Raw genomic sequence first — 17,735 nt, 5'->3', positions numbered from 1 at the left:
ACCATGTGGTCACCTCCGGGGCAGGCGGGGATCGAACTCATGCGGAAGTGGCTTCAGCTTCTTAGTGCTGTGCTTTAACCCGCTGCGCCACCAGGGAGGGCCCACACTTTCCTTTTTATCAAACAATACAACTGACAGGATAGCAGTAGGTTCTGAATGTAGCAGATAGTTATTTAAAATTTATAAATGCCCCCATATTAAATAATTATATGCACAAAAGATGATTATTAACTCCTAAAACCTTTATTCTATTTTAAAAATGCAGTATCATTTTTAGTTTAGGTTCATTAATGGTATTTACTGGTTTATTAAAATATAACTGTCAGAAAAATTTTAAGGTTAACAGTTTTAAGTTTGTTTCAAATAGAGTCTGTCATTGATTTTAATAAAAGAAACACTTTTTGTTAAAAATATAAAGTATCTGGCCCTCCCTGGTGGCTCAGGGGGTTAAGCACTGCACTAAGAAGCTAAAGCCATTTCAGCCTGAGTTCAATCTCCAGCCCTGGAATTGACCCACATGACACAGCAGACCTCTCCTGACCCATCTGCTGCTCCCCTCAGCATTGTACTTCATCAGTCGGCCTGTTCTGCTTCCCATTCTGTCTCTGATGAATCCTATCACCAACCCTGCACCTCTGGCCTGTACCCCAGTTCTGTATGCATATATAAGTATTCACTTTTACAGAGAAGCAAAATAAATATTTTCTCTAACAGACCTGTTTTTATTTATTTTTGAGGTAACATTGGATTACAACACTGTTTGTGATACAGGGGAACAGGTTCAGACCTCCCCAGATGTATGTCACCATAGAGAGCCACCAACGATACCCATAGTCCTGTACACTAGGCCACTGTTCTTCCTCCCTCCTTTGTTCCTATTCCCACCTTCTCTCCCAGTCTAATAGCCTTAGCCCTGTAGTCTTATTTCTACAATTTGTTTTGGTTAAGTTTTGTCAGATCCTTTGTTTTATTTCTATCTATTCCACCTATAAGAGAAATCATCTGGTATTTTTCTTCTCCTTCTGGCTTATTTCACTGAGTACAAGCTTCTTCACTCTCATCTATGCTGTTGTAAGTGGTAAATAATTACTCTTTTTTATGGCTGAGTAGTGTACTGTAATGTATTTATTCCACATTTTCTTAAATCTACTCTCCCTTTGTTGGACAATTAGGAGTTTCCATAACTTGGCTATTCTAATTAGTGCTGCAGTAAAAATAGTAGTATCTATTCCTTCAAATTAAGTTTTGGCAGTCTTTGGACAAAATCATAGGGATCAAATTGCTGGGTCACATGGCATGTCTATTTTTAATTTTATAAAGAGCTTCCATGCTTTTTTCTACATAGGCAGTGCTAATCTCCATTCCCATGATGGTTCTTTCTTCCCTGCACCCTCATCAACATTTATTTGTGACTTTATTTATTTATTTATTTATTTTTAATATGGGCTGTTCTCATAGGAGTGAGATAGTATCTCATCATGTCTTTGATTTGTAGATCCCTGAAAAGTGATGTTAACATATTTTCCATGTGCTGTTGGTGATCTGTGCATCTTCTCTGGAGAAGTCAGAACCTCCCTTTATTTCCCCAAAGATACAGAATGGAGGAACAGGCCAGAGGTGTAGGGCCGGTGAGAGGATTCATCAGAGACAGAGTGGAAAGTAGAACAGGCAGATTGACGAAATACACTCCTGAGAAGAGCAGCGGGGAGACAAGTCTGCTGCACCTTGTGGATCACCTGCAGGGCAAGGGCAGGGATCTAGCACTAAAGCTGCCTCACCCAGCTTTTCAGTGCTGTGCTTTAACCCCCTGCACCACCAAGGAGGACCCAGAACCCCTTTTTAAAAAATAAATGTTGAATGTGGTATAATTAAAGTCCTACATAGTTAAACTCAGTATTAATATCACTGTAACTTAAACTGTGTTAAAGTTGTTTCTAGATATTTATAATTTCAAATGAAATAGTTTGAAGATTAACTGAAAATATCTAAATCAATGGGTAAAGAAAATTTTAATAATTTCCAGTTTAAGTGACTCGTTATTCTAAAAATCATTTCCTGGGCCCTCCCTGGTGACACAGCAGGTTAAAGCACAGCACTGAGAAGCTAAAGCCACTTCCGCATGAGTTCGATCCCCGACTGCCCTGGAGGTGACCACATGGAGAGGTAGACCTCTCCTGACCCGCCCGCTGTTCCCCTCTGCAGTGTACTTCGACCATCTGCCTGTTCTGTTCCCCATTCTGTCTCCAGTGAATCCTCTCACTGCCCCTGCACCTCTGGCCTGTACCCCAGTTCTGTTTGAACAAATAAATAAGTCTTAAAAAATTTTTCCTATCAAGAAAATGGTAATAATGCATTATAAACTGGGATTAAATACTTAAATAATACATTGAGTTGATTAAAGAAAATTAACCATAATTCAAGTGAACAATTTTTTTTCCTAGCACATTTTTTCTCTACAGTTACATTAGCATTATTTTTTAAATTCTATTTTATTTTTTTAAGATTTTTTTAATTAAAGATTTATTTATTTATTCATACAGAACTGGGGTACAGGCCAGAGATGCGGAGGGTGAGAGGATTCACCAGGGACAGAGTGGGGTGCAGAACAGGCAGATCGATGAAGTACACTGCTGAGGGGAGCAGCGGGCTGGTCAGGAGAGGTCTGCCACGCCATGTGGATCTCCTCCAGAACTAATGTGGAAGTGGCTTAAGCTTCTTAGTGCAGTGCTTTAACCCGCTGCGCCACCAGGGAAGGCCCTCTATTTTATTTTTTATTGATGTAATATACACTTGCAATTCAGGGAGATAGGTTTAGACCTCTTCAGTTGTATGTTATGACTTCAGGTCCACATTATAGCATAACCATATTTTCCACCAGAGTCCATTGGCCCTCCTCTACCATTTGCTTCTAATTCCCCACTCTTACCCTCTGGCGACCTCAATTCTACAGTTAAATATCTAGGGTGAACATTGCCCATATCCATCTTATTCCTTTGGACTTATATTTTTTTAGGTTAATCACTACAAGCTCCACCCATGCTTTCACAAATGGCCAGATTCACTTTTTTTCTGTTTAATTAATGAGTAGTGTCTATGCATTCTTTGTGTGCATACATCTTGTCTTCAAAGATTTGAAAACTCATTTGTTGTTGGACATAACATTGGCTACTGTAATGCTGCAATGAAAAAAAAAGTGTCCTGATCCTTCAAATTAGTGTTTTTGCATTCTTTAGGATAAAATTTTTAGAAACCTCCCTATTTTTATCCATGGGGCCTACATTCCTATCTGCATTGTAAGAGGATTCCTTTTTCTTAACAGTTTCCCCAATACTTGATGTTTCTGGTATTTTTGATATGGGCCATTCACACAGGTTTGAGATGATATCTCATTGTGGTTTTGATTTGCATTTCCTTGATAAATGATAATAAGAAAAATTTTATGTGTGTTTTGGTCATTAGTATGTCTCTTTTGGAGAAGTATCCATTTAGTTCTTATGCTGATTTTCGAGTAAGTTTTGTTGCTCTTTTATTAGTTGAATGTGTTCTTTAAGGTCTTGATAACAGCGCTTTATCACATGTATGATGTGCAAATACTAAGTAGGGTATCTTTTCATCTTGATAGTTTCTTTTACTGTACAGAAACTTATAGTTTAATGTTGTTCCATTTGTTTATTTTGCTTTTGTGTTTTGTTTTCTTGCTGTTAGAGGTAAGACCCCAATTAGAACCTTGAAGACAGTGTCATGGAGTGTTCTGCATGTTTCACTTATTTATTTTATGGTTTTAGTTCTTACATCAGAGTCATTAATACATTTTGAATTAATTTTGTATGATATGAGATAATGTTCTAGTTTCATTCTTTAATACATGACTGTACAATTTTTTTCCAACATCATTTGTTAAATAGATTTTCCTTTCTTCAGTGTATTGGCTCCTTTATTAGAGATAACTGCCAACATAAATGTAGCTATATTTCTGTACTTTCAATTTTGTTCCATTTGTCAGTGAGTCTATTTCTATACTGAAACCATGTTGTTCTGATTAGTATAACTTTGTACACAAGCTTGAAGTTTAGGAGTGTTCTGGGTAAACCAGTAACTAACCTCAAATATTGATACCACAACTTGCATATCCTTGATATTGATAGTGCCCTCATTTATTTCTATTTTATTTATAATGCTCTTTTATTATTTCCTTCCTTCTAGTAGCTTTTGGTTTCATTTATGAAGAATAAATAAAACAGTTGCTTAAGATGCAAGATTAGATTATTTTGTGATTTCTCTTTTCACACACACACACACACACACACACACACACACACACACACACTTCCTTCTTAGTAATATTTTTGCTCCATCTTGTGGAATCTGGTAGCTTGTATATCTTCAATTTCATTTGTCTCCAACTATTTTTTAATTTTTCCTTAGATTTCTAAGTTAACTTAATAATTATTCTAACATATGCTATTTATTTGCCACAAATATAAAGGTTTTCCAGCTTTCCTTTTGTGGCTGATTTCTAGTTTAATACCATGAAGATGAGATAATATAATTGATATTATTTTAATCTTTATGATATATTGACACTTGTTTGTAAACAAACATTTGGTCTATCCTAGAGAATATGCCATGTGTACTTAAGAAGAATTTGCATTCAGCTTTTTGAGGTGGACTGTCCTTTAGAATAGTCCATTAAATCCAGGGACTTCCTTGGTTGTACAATGAATTAAAGGGAACCACTAGAACCTATCCTCAGACACAGCAGCATGAGTTCGATGTCCAGACAGGGAGCTGACCCACTTGGTGCAGCAAACTTCTCCTTTCTCACCCACTGCTCCCCTCAGCAGTATACTTCATCAATCTGCCTGTTCTGCTCCCCACTCTGTCCCTGGTGAATCCTTTCACTGCCCATGTACCTATAACCTATACCCCAATTCTTTATGCATAAATAAATGAATGTTTAAAAAAAGACTATTAAATCCATATAGTCTAATTTATGATTTATAATTTTTAATTTACATTAGTGTTGTTTCATTGTTGATTTTCTATCAAGTTGATCTGTCTATTGATGTAAGTTGGGGTACCACTGAAATCTACTATTATTACTATGTTGCTGTTGATTTCTTCTTCTATATCTATTAGTAGTTGCTTTATGTATTTTGATTTTCCTTTATTTGGTGATATATGTTCATGAGAATTACATTTTCCTTATGGATTGATTCTTTAGTCATTATATAATGTTCATCATTATTCCCAAAGGTACGGCTGTTCTTGCAATTTTTTAGATTACAAATATTTGCTTACATGATTTTTTCCCCCAACCTAAGACTGCACAAATGTTGATGTTTGGAGAGTGAGGCCATGGACTACATACTGATAGTATTTAGGTTAGTCCTTTTTGGAAAAAAATCAGCCAAGTACAGAGCAGATGCTTCTTGGGACTGCTAAAGCTAACTTAATGTAACCCTTATGATCCTTGCTCAGGCTGTTTACCTGGGGAGTCATGTATTCTCTTGACTACACAGTTCTGGAGAAGCCAAAAGATCTTGGCTGAGTTCTGCTTTAGGTAACCTGGGTGGTCTTTGCTCAGTAGACTGTTTTCTACTAGAGAAGCATGCACTCTTCAGCTATGTAAGCTGTGTGGCTGTTCAGAGAAGAATGGATATCCTGCCTAGTCTCCCAGTACAGTTTTTGGGGCATTGTGTCTCACTCTTTTCTACCCTTTTCCATGGTCTCTGTTTTTCCTCTGTGCAAAGACACTAATCTTCAAGTCATCAGCTATTTTTCAGATGTAGGTGTTCCCTCCAGATGTCAATCTACTATGTCCGTAAAGGAAGTGATGACTCAAAGATCCAGTTAGTCTGACAGCTAGGAATGGGGATTATTTTCAGTTCCCTCTTTTATAGTTACTTTCATTGTACACAATTAGTTTTTTTTTTTTTTTTAGCTATAATTGTTTCATGGAAATCCTCATACATTTAATTATATTTTCAGATGAAGTTATATCAGTTTTAGATTATTTTCTCAAAAAACTTAAAAGTTTTGCATATTTTATCCTTAATTAATTAGGATTACATATTTTCTTTATACCCATCAGGAATATGAAAAAAGATGTATCACTCATCACTCTCAAATACAGAAAAATTAACATGATAAAATAAATAATTGTAAGGTAAAGCTGGTTAATAGCAAAAATAGGAGTTCATCAATTTTCTGAGTGCACACAGTGTGCAAAATTCTGATATGATCAAACTTAAACTTGTCAGAGCATTTTAAAACTGAGCAAATAGATAACATTGATCAAAGATACTGCTTTAATCTTGTTTTAGGCCATGCAAGAAGGATGCTCTGTAGTAACTAACCATATAGAGTCTTCTAATGTAATAAAAGGAAGCTAAGGGATCTAAAATACATATACTGGTAGAAAGATTGAGTTGACAATGAAAGGTAAAACAGAAAACAGCATTTCTGATGTGTGACAAAGGGGATTTTAAATGTTATTGAACACTAGTTGAGTCAACCACAAGACTCAACTCACATCCAGAAGTGTTTTGTGTAACATGAACTGGTACTAACCATACTCTATTGCAGCCTTGAGTAACGCTTCAGGATGAGTGGAACCAAATGCATTACGAACAAATCGTCTCCTGCGACGAAGATCATCTTCCCAGTAATCCAAACGCCAGAAATCATGCAACTGGCTATAAAAGAGAAAATAAAGAAATAGTAATTACTATTAATAAAAGTGTGTAACTAATAATCAGTTTTTTTTCCATTAAATTAAAACTTTCTCTGGCTTAACTGGAAAACTAAGATTTTTTGATATACTTCTATTTTACAATTGTGTTTGTTACAGGTTTCCACTATAAATGAACAGATCCTAAAATAGTAACATTCTCATATTTTAGACATTGTAACACTCAGTTCAGTTTCCTTTATAATTTTCTTCTTCCTACTAAAAACATTAATCATAGGGAGTTTAGTAACAAATGCAGCATCAAATTACAAGTATTAATGGCACTATTCACATTCGTTTACAATGTTTTTAACAAGGCCTGTAAATCACAGGATAGAACTCACTACAAACAGTTTGCAATTTAATGACCACAATTTTGTAGTAGAATGAATTAAGAACTATAAAATATTACCCACTTGGATTTGGTGGAACAATGATTAAAATAAGATGCTGAAATATTCATTGAAATAATTCCCTGCTGCCCATAGCAACCTGAGAAAAGTGCAATTTTATCCATTATTAATAATACTGAATTAGAGCTGCAAAAATTTCAATATATGGTAATTGTCTTGGTAAATTATTATTCTAACATTAACAGAGTCCTTGGATGATTTTACAGATTTCAGCAAATATGAACCATTAACAATCATGGTTATCACTGAGTAATAGTGCCTGAAACATGTTATACTCTCAACTAATATTAAAAACCCACAAGGTATTACAAAAATTACTGAAATATGTTCACTGTATATTAATGGATCATTTCATGGTATCATTTTGCTTTCAATTTAATTCCAATAAACACTGCTGAAAAATGTCACTGCTTAAGAAGTCTGATATTCTATTTATATTTGCAGCAATATAATAAAAATGTTATTTTTTTCTGAAAAGCATTTAGCAATTTTCATAAAAATTGCTTTTGTAGAAGATTTTAATTTTTTATTTTGATAGTTTAGAAGAATACAATTTTTGATGAATAAGAGAACTCTACATGCTTGGTCTATCACTACATTTCTAGCAAATGCCTGGAACATATAATATTTTCTAATATATATTCACTGAATTAATTCAACCATTACTTTTATTGTGAAAATCTATAGACATGAAGTCATCAAAAGTGCAATTTGTTAATGATTATGAAAAGCATTTTATGGCCATATAATTTTATTTCCTCTTACTGAATTGTTAAAAAAGAAATGTAACAATACAGGGGATTTCTAGAAACAATAAAATTATAAACATTTAAAATTTACTTGACATTTATTTTTCTATGTGTAGTAACTATAGTAACTTAACTTTTATGTCAAAATAGTGATTACCTGATGTCAGAAAACATCAATTAAAATAGGATAAAATGAGATACAAATGATCTCAGAGAATAGTAAAAAAATATCAAGGTTTCAATAAAAAATCACATCATATCAAGAACCTGGAAAAATCTCAAATATAATACAAAATGATTATAAGCAGGTACTAATGCTGACATGACAAGGATGTTAGAATTTTCTGTCATGGACTTAAAACCAGTAATGTTTAACAATGCTTCAATGAGCAATTATGAACATGCTAAAACAAATGAAAAAAAAACAGCAAAGGAACTGTTTGAGGGAAGTAATTCAGTGGTTTGGGACATCAACAGAATAAAGAGGGTAGAAAAAACAGTTAACTGGAAGATAGAACAATAGAAATGATTCTAGTTGGACAACAAACAGGCTCAGAAATCCATGGATTATAACGTTTAACATTTAGTCCTTGCAGTCCTGGAGGCAGAAGAGATTGAGAAATGAAAGAAGCTGAAATAGTTGAAATAGTACCTGAAAAAAGTATGACTGAGTATTTGCCAAATTTTGTCCCCCCAAAACTGGACAAACCCATAAATGCACATATTTAGAAGACTGACTAAACACTAAACCTGACAATCCCAGAGATCTCATGCAAAGATATGTCAAAATTACACCTCTCAAGACAAAAAGCAAAAAATAAAAAAATCTTAAAAGCTGCCAGAGAAAAACTGACATCTCAATTATAGAGGTCAAACAATGTGACAGCTTATTTCAAATTAAAAGCTATGGTGGCTTAAGTAAGTGGCAAATTATTTGTGTTGTACTGAATGAAAGGAACCTTCAATGAAGAATCCTGTTGGAATACTAGAGAATAAAAGAGAAATATATTTACAGATGCAAGAAAATAAAGTATCTGTAACTTGCAGTTAGTAGTCTAAAAGAATGCTAAATGGCAGTCCTATAAACATGTAGGAAGCAATAAAAGGATTATCAAAACATCAGGAAGAAATAAGATAATAAGCAACATGAATAACTATAAATGAGGTTTTCTTTTTCCTGTAGCTTTAAAATCATATTTTACTGTCAAAGTACAAGTTTTAACATTGATGTGTTTTTAAGTTTGAGTAGAGGTAATATTTAAGACAAATATAAATTGGGGAGGTCAAAAGAATATAAAGGGAAGTAAAGTTTTTATATTTTCTGGATTGATAAAACACCACCACGAGTAGGTAAGTTATATGTTGATAATGTTTAGAGCAACCAAACACTTAAAAAATGATACAAAGAGAAACTAAGAAACACTGTGCTAACAAACTAGGAGGAAGAACAATTAAGAAAACAAACCCATGTATTAAAAATAATAAAATATTTCAAAATAAATTTAACCAAGGAGATGAAAGATCTGTACTCTGAAAACTGTAAGACACTAAAGTAAGAAGACAAAAATATATGGAAATACATGTGTGCCCATGAATTAGAAGAGTTGAGAATGTTAAAATGTTCATACTGTCCAAAATAATTTGAAGAGTCAGTGTAATTCTTATCAAAATTCCAATAGCATTTTTTTTTACAGAAATAGAGCTAAAAATCCTAAAATTCATTTGGAATCACAAAAGATCCTGAGTAGTCAAAGCAAGAATGAAGAACAATGAGAGGCACTTTTCCTAATATCAAGCGATATTTAAGAAGTGACAGTAATCAACAGTAGGGTACTGGTGTGAAAAGCGACATTTAAATCACTGAACCAGAATGGAGAGTCTAGAATTGACACATATAGGGGTAAATAGTTTATGACAAAGGAGACGGTAACATACACGAGAAAGAGTGGTCTTGTCAGCGAGTGATAATGGGAAACCGGACAGTGGCATGCAAGATAATGAAATGGAACCACTATCTTATATCATATACATAAATTAATTTTAAAAGGGTTAATCATAAAACTCCTAAAACACACATAGTGTAATAACCTCTTGGCACATACTTTGGCAATGGTATTTTGTACTTGACATTCAAAATAAAGTAATAAAAGCTAAAAAAAAAAAAAAGTGGCCCTCCCTGGTGGTGCAGTGGGTTAAAGCACAGCACTGAGACGCTAAAGCCACTTCCGCATGAGTTCGATCCCCGCCTGCCCTGGAGGTGACCATATGACATGCCAGACCTCTCCTGACACGTCCGCTGCTCCCCTCAGCAGTGTACTTCGTAGATCTGCCTGTTCTGTTCCCCACTCTGTCTCTGGTGAAGCCTCTCGCGCTCCTGAGCCTCTGGCCTGTACCCCAGTTCTGTACGCACAAATAAATAAATCTTTAAAACAAACAAAAAAGCAAGTGGACCTGTATGAATATTAACAACTTTGCACACAACAGAAATGATCACAAAACTCTAAAGGTAACTACAACTGAGAGAAAATATCTGCAAATAAATTTATGGTAAGGATAATTACTCAGCCATACAAAAGAGGGAAATCGAGTAATTTTCAGAAGCATGAATGGAACTTATGGTTATTGTGATAAGTGAAATAAATCAGAGAATGATAGAGATTCCACTTATAGATGGGTTCTTAAAAACTAAACACAACTAAACACTGAGAAAAGATTGGCCCTCCCTGGTGGCACAGTGGGTTAAAGCACTGCACTAAGAAGCCAAAGCCACTTCCTCATGAGTTCGATTCCTGCCTGCCCCGGAGGTGACCACATGGCGTGGCAGACCTCTCCTGACCCGCCCGCTGCTCCCCTCAGCAGTGTACTTCGTTGATCTGCCTGTTCTGCTCCCCACTCTGTCTCTGGTGAAGCCTCTCACCGCCCCTGAGCCTTGGCCTGTACCCCAGTTCTGTATGTACAAATAAATAAATCTTTAAAGAAAAGATTGGTGATTGTCAGAGTTAAATGTTGTGAGTGGAAAAAATGAGTAAAAATGAACAAGTTTCCAATTATAAATAAGGATTGGGGATATCATGTACAGCATTGTGACTACAGATAACTCCAAACTGTGGCTCTGAAAGTTGCTAAAAGAGTCAATCATGAAAGGTTTCATCACAAGAAAGAACTGATTTTATAACTATATTTGAATGTTAAGTAATCTGGTTGTATGGTCATTTCTCTCTTTTTTTTTCTGTGTATGTGTGTATACACATATATATGTACCTATATATAATGCAATGCAATATATACAATGCAACGCTTTTATATATATATAATATTAATATAACACTTTACCTTAGTTATATGGATAGAACATCTTCAAAGTTATTTGCAGTACTTTTTTTGTTGTTGCTAAACAGTTAATTCTTACTTGAGATGAATAATTTTATTGATTATTAAAAAGGGTGTGTAAAAATTATGAACTTGCTAAAAATCTCTGTTGATATCTATTTTATCATTTTCAAAATTTATTTCATAAAATAGCCTCTTCATTTGTTATAAAAAACTGCAAATGCCAATTGTTATAAACTTTGCAATATACCTCATCCCAATATTTCTTTTTGGAGCTATATATGGAATTGTGCTAAGCTAAACATCTCATTTGACTCTCTATCAGTAGAATGTGTTAATTTTAGGTATAAAAATGTATTCAATTTATTTCTCAAACTTGTAAAAATGACTTAGTTTTGATTAAATAGCAGTAACCATTTCAAAGTAATTATCAAATAAGTTTTACAACATTAAAGAAACAAAAAGTTCCACTATAACTAAATCAAAATGGAATTCAAAAATATACTCAAGAAACACACAACATAGAAAAACAAAATATCAATAAAAAATAGAGAAAAAAATTTGTGCTTAAAAAAAAATGCTGTCTACAATAAAGTCATCTTAAATATAGCAATAAAGGTAAGCTAAAAGGATAAAATAATGTATCATTCAAACTTTAGTCAAAAGAAACCAGGAGTGGCTATATTAATATTGATAAACATACACTTTACATAAAATAAAATTGCTAGAAACAGAAAGAAATCATAACAAGTGATTGAAGCTAATTGTTTATTAAGAAGGCATTAATATCAAATATGTGTGCATTAAATGAAAGAGGTAAAAACTGGTAGGAATCAAAACTTCTCTCTCCCTACTCCCTCCCCTCTTCCCTTCTTCCCTCTCTTTCTGTAAAATATTTTGAGATATATATTCCTCTTTTCAACACCTGTTAAAACACCTAGAAAGAATTCAGCAAAGATGTGGAACACTACAATGCCAGCAAATATTTTAGAATACTTCAACCAACAACAGCAGAACGTACATTGTTTTCAGGTGCCTGTGGAACAAATATCAAGACAGGACACTATCCTGGGGGGTAACACAAATCTAACAAATCAAAAAGATTTGATAGCATATCAAATGTTCTCTAGAAATATGGAATAAGTACAGAGGTTAATAACTAAAAGACAGAAACATCTCCAAACAGAAACTAAAGACAAATTTAAACGATCAGTGAGTCAAGGAAAAATTCTCAAAAAATAAATTTCCAAAAGCAAAAATAAATTCACATGATCAAAATAACCATGCTACTCAAAGCAATTTACAGATTTAGTACAATTGGAATAAAAATCTTAATGGCATTCTTCAAAGAAATGGAACAAATATTGCTGAAATTTGTTAAAGTCACAAAAGTCCCTGAATAGACAAAGTTCTCCTGACTAAAAAGTGGAACAATGTGGGTATTATACTGCTAGACTTCATACTATACTACAAAGTCACAATAATTAAAACAGCATGATACTGGAACAAAAACAGACACATTCACCAATGGAACAGATCTGAAAGCTCAGAAATAAAACTAAATATATATGGTCAACTAATCTATAACAAAAGAACAAAGAGTATATACTGAAACTAGGAAAGTATATTCAATGAATGGGAAAAGTGGAATGTCACATGCAAAGAATGAAACTAGAATACTACCTCACACCATGCTCAAAACTCAACTCAAAATGGATAAAGATTTGCTGAAAGACTTGAACCCATAAAACATATAGAAGAAAACAGGGAAAACACTCTATGACATAAACTTCAAAAACACCTTTCATAGTTCATTTCCAGAATCAGGAAAAACAGAAGAATTTAAACAGTTAGGAGTATATTAAATTAAAAAGCTTTTGTACAGCAAAAGAGACAGGAACAAAAACAAAGCAAACTACTATAGGAGAAAATATTTGTCATATATCTGGTAAAGGACTGATACAGAAAATCTACAAAGAACTTACACAATTCAACAAAAACAAATTAAACAACACAATTTAAAAAAGTGGGCAGAAGAGCTGCCCAAGTACAAAATTCTACAAAGAAAAGAAAATGGCCAACAGCCAAAAGATATATGAAAAAATGTTCATCATCACTTATTATTAGGGAAATGCATATCAATAGCACAATAAGATACCCCCTCACACCACTGAAGGTGACCCTTACTAAAACAACAACAAACCAGACGTGCTAGTGAGGATGTGGTAGAAAGGAGCTCTTTTGTATGGTTGGTGGGAAAGTAAATTGGTCCAGCCACTATGGAAAGCTGCATAGAGGTTCTTCAAAAACACTATAAATAGATTTATCATAAGACCCAGAGATTCTTCTCCTATCAAGCTACCCAAAGAACAACAACAACAACAACAAAAAAGAGACCACAAATCCATAAGGAAAACTGCACCTCTTTTTATTGCAGCACCATTTACAGTAGCCAAGATCTGAAAACATAACATAAATGACCCCAAACAGATGAATGGAACAATGCACACGCAAGGGAAAATCACTTGATCAAAAAGATACACTCATGCTACATATGGCAACATGGATGGGGACTGGAAGGCTTGATGCCAAGTGGAGTAAATTGGAAAGTAATAAATATCCGATAGTTTCACTTACATGTGAGATACAGAACAACCAAATAAAGGGTCAAAGATAAACCTTAAATGATCACAATAGATACGAGGCATCCAGGGGTTTGGGGATGAGAGGACATATGAGAGGTGGGGGATAGAAGAGCACAGGAGATATGGTGATGAGATATGGGTAGTCCGGTAGTGGAAGAACCTGAGGGGATAAATCATATGCCGTCTGAAAATTGACAAGATATGAGAACAAAATATATTTAATATTTTTTTTAAAAAGGTGCTAGGCATAAAATGTAAAAATTAAAAAAGAAAATAGACTCATAAGGCTAGTCTCACTAGTACAGCTGGTTTCCTGCTTCACTTTAATCAGATAATAATTACTCTGAATGAAAAATGACTGTACTGTACTGTACTGAAGAAAATTATGTACTGTTTTCTGATCTACTTCACCAATATTTATTGATTACCTACTATGAATATGGCCATAAGCTAAATGCTACTCATTTATGGATGAGAAGACTAACATGATCCCTGCCTTTGTGCAACTTTCAAATATTTCAACCAAAAAATTTATAGTTATCTTTGTGATTATTAAGAAGGAAAAATGTGCAACATAGTAATAGAATTGGGGGAACTGATTTACCACATAGATGAATGTACATGTACACAGATAGGAGTATATTATTAATGAAACAGGGTTACAAAATATGTTCACAAAATAAAATCTGTGTTTATTGGCACTCATCCTCCATGAGAAAAAATATCAGTCTTTTATTCAACAAGTCCTAGTTTTTATTTAATCAATTCTTAGTAACACATATTACCTTTATGCTGTGTGTATATGTGTGCATACATCCATTCTGTATTTATATACACATTTCACATTTTAAGCCATTATTATTTTCTAACTCTATTTATTAATAAACACTTATTTCAAGGTCTACTTTCTTTAATATTCTTCCATTCTTTGTAACCTAAGGTTGTATACTAAGACTGGTAATTCAAATTACAAATTGATTGATGAAACTTCTGAAAAAATGCATCTCTCCTGTCTTCGTAAAGCATACTCTTGTGTCCTGACACTGTAAAGCAATAGTTTAGAAAGTCAAGTCCTAGTCATTTTCAGCTCACTCTTTCTCTCCCTGGCTAGTCTGTTTCTTTTCCATAAGATAATTGAAAGTGAAGGAAAGAAATAAGCAAGAATCCCATAAGCAAGATTCCACCTGTACCACTGGAGATGCATTCCAACATTTTGTCTACATAATTTGTTCCCATGATGTCAGCAAGGAGTAGTTACTATGATAGCCGAATCTTGACAAACTGAAACATTTTGGATTTACCAAAAAGGAAAACAATTGTTGATAAATGTGTATGAATTAAACAAGGTTCCCACTTAATTATAATGAAATTTAAGGTGCAAAAAATAGTAAATACTGAAGTGAAGGTTAGACTGTAAAAGCAATATTTAATGAAAAGGTTTGCTAGCAATTAAGACACTACAGAACAGGAAAGTTTTTTTTGTCTACAATCTTGTTTTTACTATGAATTCCTTATTTGTACCTAAGCAACCATATAATTTTTTCCTTGTATTGCTCTACTCTCTGAAAGACCAGATTTGCTACCTCTCCTTTTCTTGTCCATTATAGTGTTTACTGCACTATACTTGTACTTCTTTGTTTCATTTTTTTTATTTGCTCCTAATTTACTTTTTTATGAGAGGAAATACTATTATTTGGTTAAAATGCGATAACTAACCTTAGCCATATAACATGAAAAGTGGGTGAATTGGTGGTGGGAAGCCCATGGGGATTACAGCTGAGATGAAAAAATGCACAAAATGAAGAATGATGTAAAAAAAAAAAACATGAAAATTAAAACCTTCAGACATAAAATGTAAAATACAGCAAAACTCAACATATACACAGTGAACTCTGAAGAATCATTTTTTTTTTCTTCTTTAAAGGAAGAAGGACAAAAAAAAAATGTATGAGGTCAAAAAAAGGTGTCCTTTTATCTGAGGGCTACAACCTTGGTCTGGTATTGTGAAAAATAAAGTGGTTTTATAATAAAAATACTAACTTATCCATTCAGGAATAGTCATGAATATGAAAATGACAGATGAGGAAAATAGGCCCATAAGCATCTCATTGGGTTCTATGTTACTTTAAGACACAGAGCAGCTAGTTGAAACATGTGGTCCAGGAAACAGGCCTGAATTCCACAAAATCTGCAATTACAATGTTTGTGAATCTGAATCTCAACTAAAAGAATAAAAACAAAATTAGGAATTTTGTCTACAGAGCAGAAGACTCAGGTTTTTTTTTTTTAAATCTATAACTAATTAGAAAGAACCATATACTAGAGTATTGTTGACATTTCCAATGCAATGGTCAAGTTCTTAAAGAGTGGACTTGAGTGAATGGGAATGCTTTGAATGGTGGAACCATTTGAGGGACAATTTAATGTACTTCTCACTCTTTTAATGTTGGGGAAAATAGTGGCTACACTGTGAATAATTAAACAAGGAGCGAGGACTGTAGAGTATAGGAGAATTGATTTCCAAAAGTGAAAATTATAGAAAAGAATTTAATTAAATAAGCTCCTTATTATTCAACAAACACTGATTTATTGATCAACAAAGAGTGAATAGTATTTTCCTCTTTGTCTTCAAATCACTAGTCAACTATTCTGATTTAGCCTTTTGGGCAATAGCACACAAAGATTTTTAAAGATTATAGATATTCCTTTTTTTCTTCTTCCAATAGAATTACATTCTCAAAAAAAAAAGCAAATTTAGGGCAGAATAATTACTTTTATCTTAAATAAGAAAACTGTAAAATTACCTGGGCAGTGTCTAATTTTATATAGCAATTATCCCCCTTGATGAAATATTCCTTTTTCCGAGATAATTACTACCGTGGTGAGTAGACTTATATGTCTTTAGAAATTATGATTAAAATACTTCCCCGCGGCCCTCCCTGGTGGCACAGCGGGTTAAAGCACTACACAAAGAAGCTATAGCCACTTCCGCATGAGTTCGATCCCCGCCTGCCCCGGAAGTGACCACATGGTGCGGCAGACCTCTCCTGACCCGCCCGCTGCTCCCCTCAGCAGTGTACTTCGTCGATCTGCCTGTTCTGCTCCCCACTGTCTCTGGTGAAGCCTCTTGCCACTCCTCAGCCTCTGGCCTGTACCCCAGTTCTGTATGTACAAATAAATAAATCTTAAAAAAAAAAACAAAACTTCCCCGTAAGACTTCAGAAATTCATTTTAAGAAATCCAATCCAAAAAGATTTACTCAGGTTTGAGGAATATCCTATGCTAAATTATACAATTATCAATTATCTTTAAAATTAAATCTATCACTGAAAAAGATACTTTTAAAATCACATGATATTTTATTTTAAACTTGTCTTATTAGTTATATAAAATTTATGAATGGAGTATTATTTAAAACTCATTGATGATTTTCATTACTAATATTAACTATCAATATGTAATTTATAAAATTCATTATACTATAGATATCAATGTATTTTACTTTATATAATGAAGGTAAATAAAAACTACGGTATACATTTATCTTAAAGGCTGTGAGTGAAAAGTGTTCAGACCAATGTCTGGCAAATATAAGTAAGAAACAGCAGCAGAAAGTAGATTTAGAAATAGGTTCTCAAGGTATATACTGATGAAGAAATGGGATGCCGTATTTGTAAACCAGATACAGTATTATTAAAACGCGCCACTTTAATAAAAAGAAATCTTACAAAAATATAACTTCCATTCCCATCCCTAGTACCATCCGGGTGAATTACAACCTATCTTTCAGGGGTTTTTTTTGTTTGTTTGTTTAAGATTTATTTATTTATGCATACAGAACTGGGGTACAAGCCAGAGGTGCAGG

The 17,735-nt window shown here is 33.7% G+C and overlaps 1 protein-coding gene across 1 annotated transcript in view; it reads right to left on the bottom strand.

The window, feature by feature from the left end:
• The window catches only part of NBEA (neurobeachin), a 512,054-nt gene that overhangs the window by 218,324 nt on the left and 275,995 nt on the right, over positions 1–17,735 (bottom strand). Inside the window, exon 40 of the mRNA XM_012723168.1 lies at positions 6,574–6,698. Coding sequence (XP_012578622.1) covers positions 6,574–6,698 — 125 coding nt within the window. The remainder of the gene's footprint in view (positions 1–6,573; positions 6,699–17,735) is intronic.

This window comes from Condylura cristata, unplaced genomic scaffold (genome assembly GCF_000260355.1).
Source record: "Condylura cristata isolate star-nosed mole 26May11 unplaced genomic scaffold, ConCri1.0 scaffold00010, whole genome shotgun sequence".
Classification (NCBI taxonomy): domain Eukaryota; kingdom Metazoa; phylum Chordata; class Mammalia; order Eulipotyphla; family Talpidae; genus Condylura; species Condylura cristata.
Note: the sequence above shows the minus strand (reverse complement) of the source record. Positions and strands in the feature narration are given on the sequence as shown.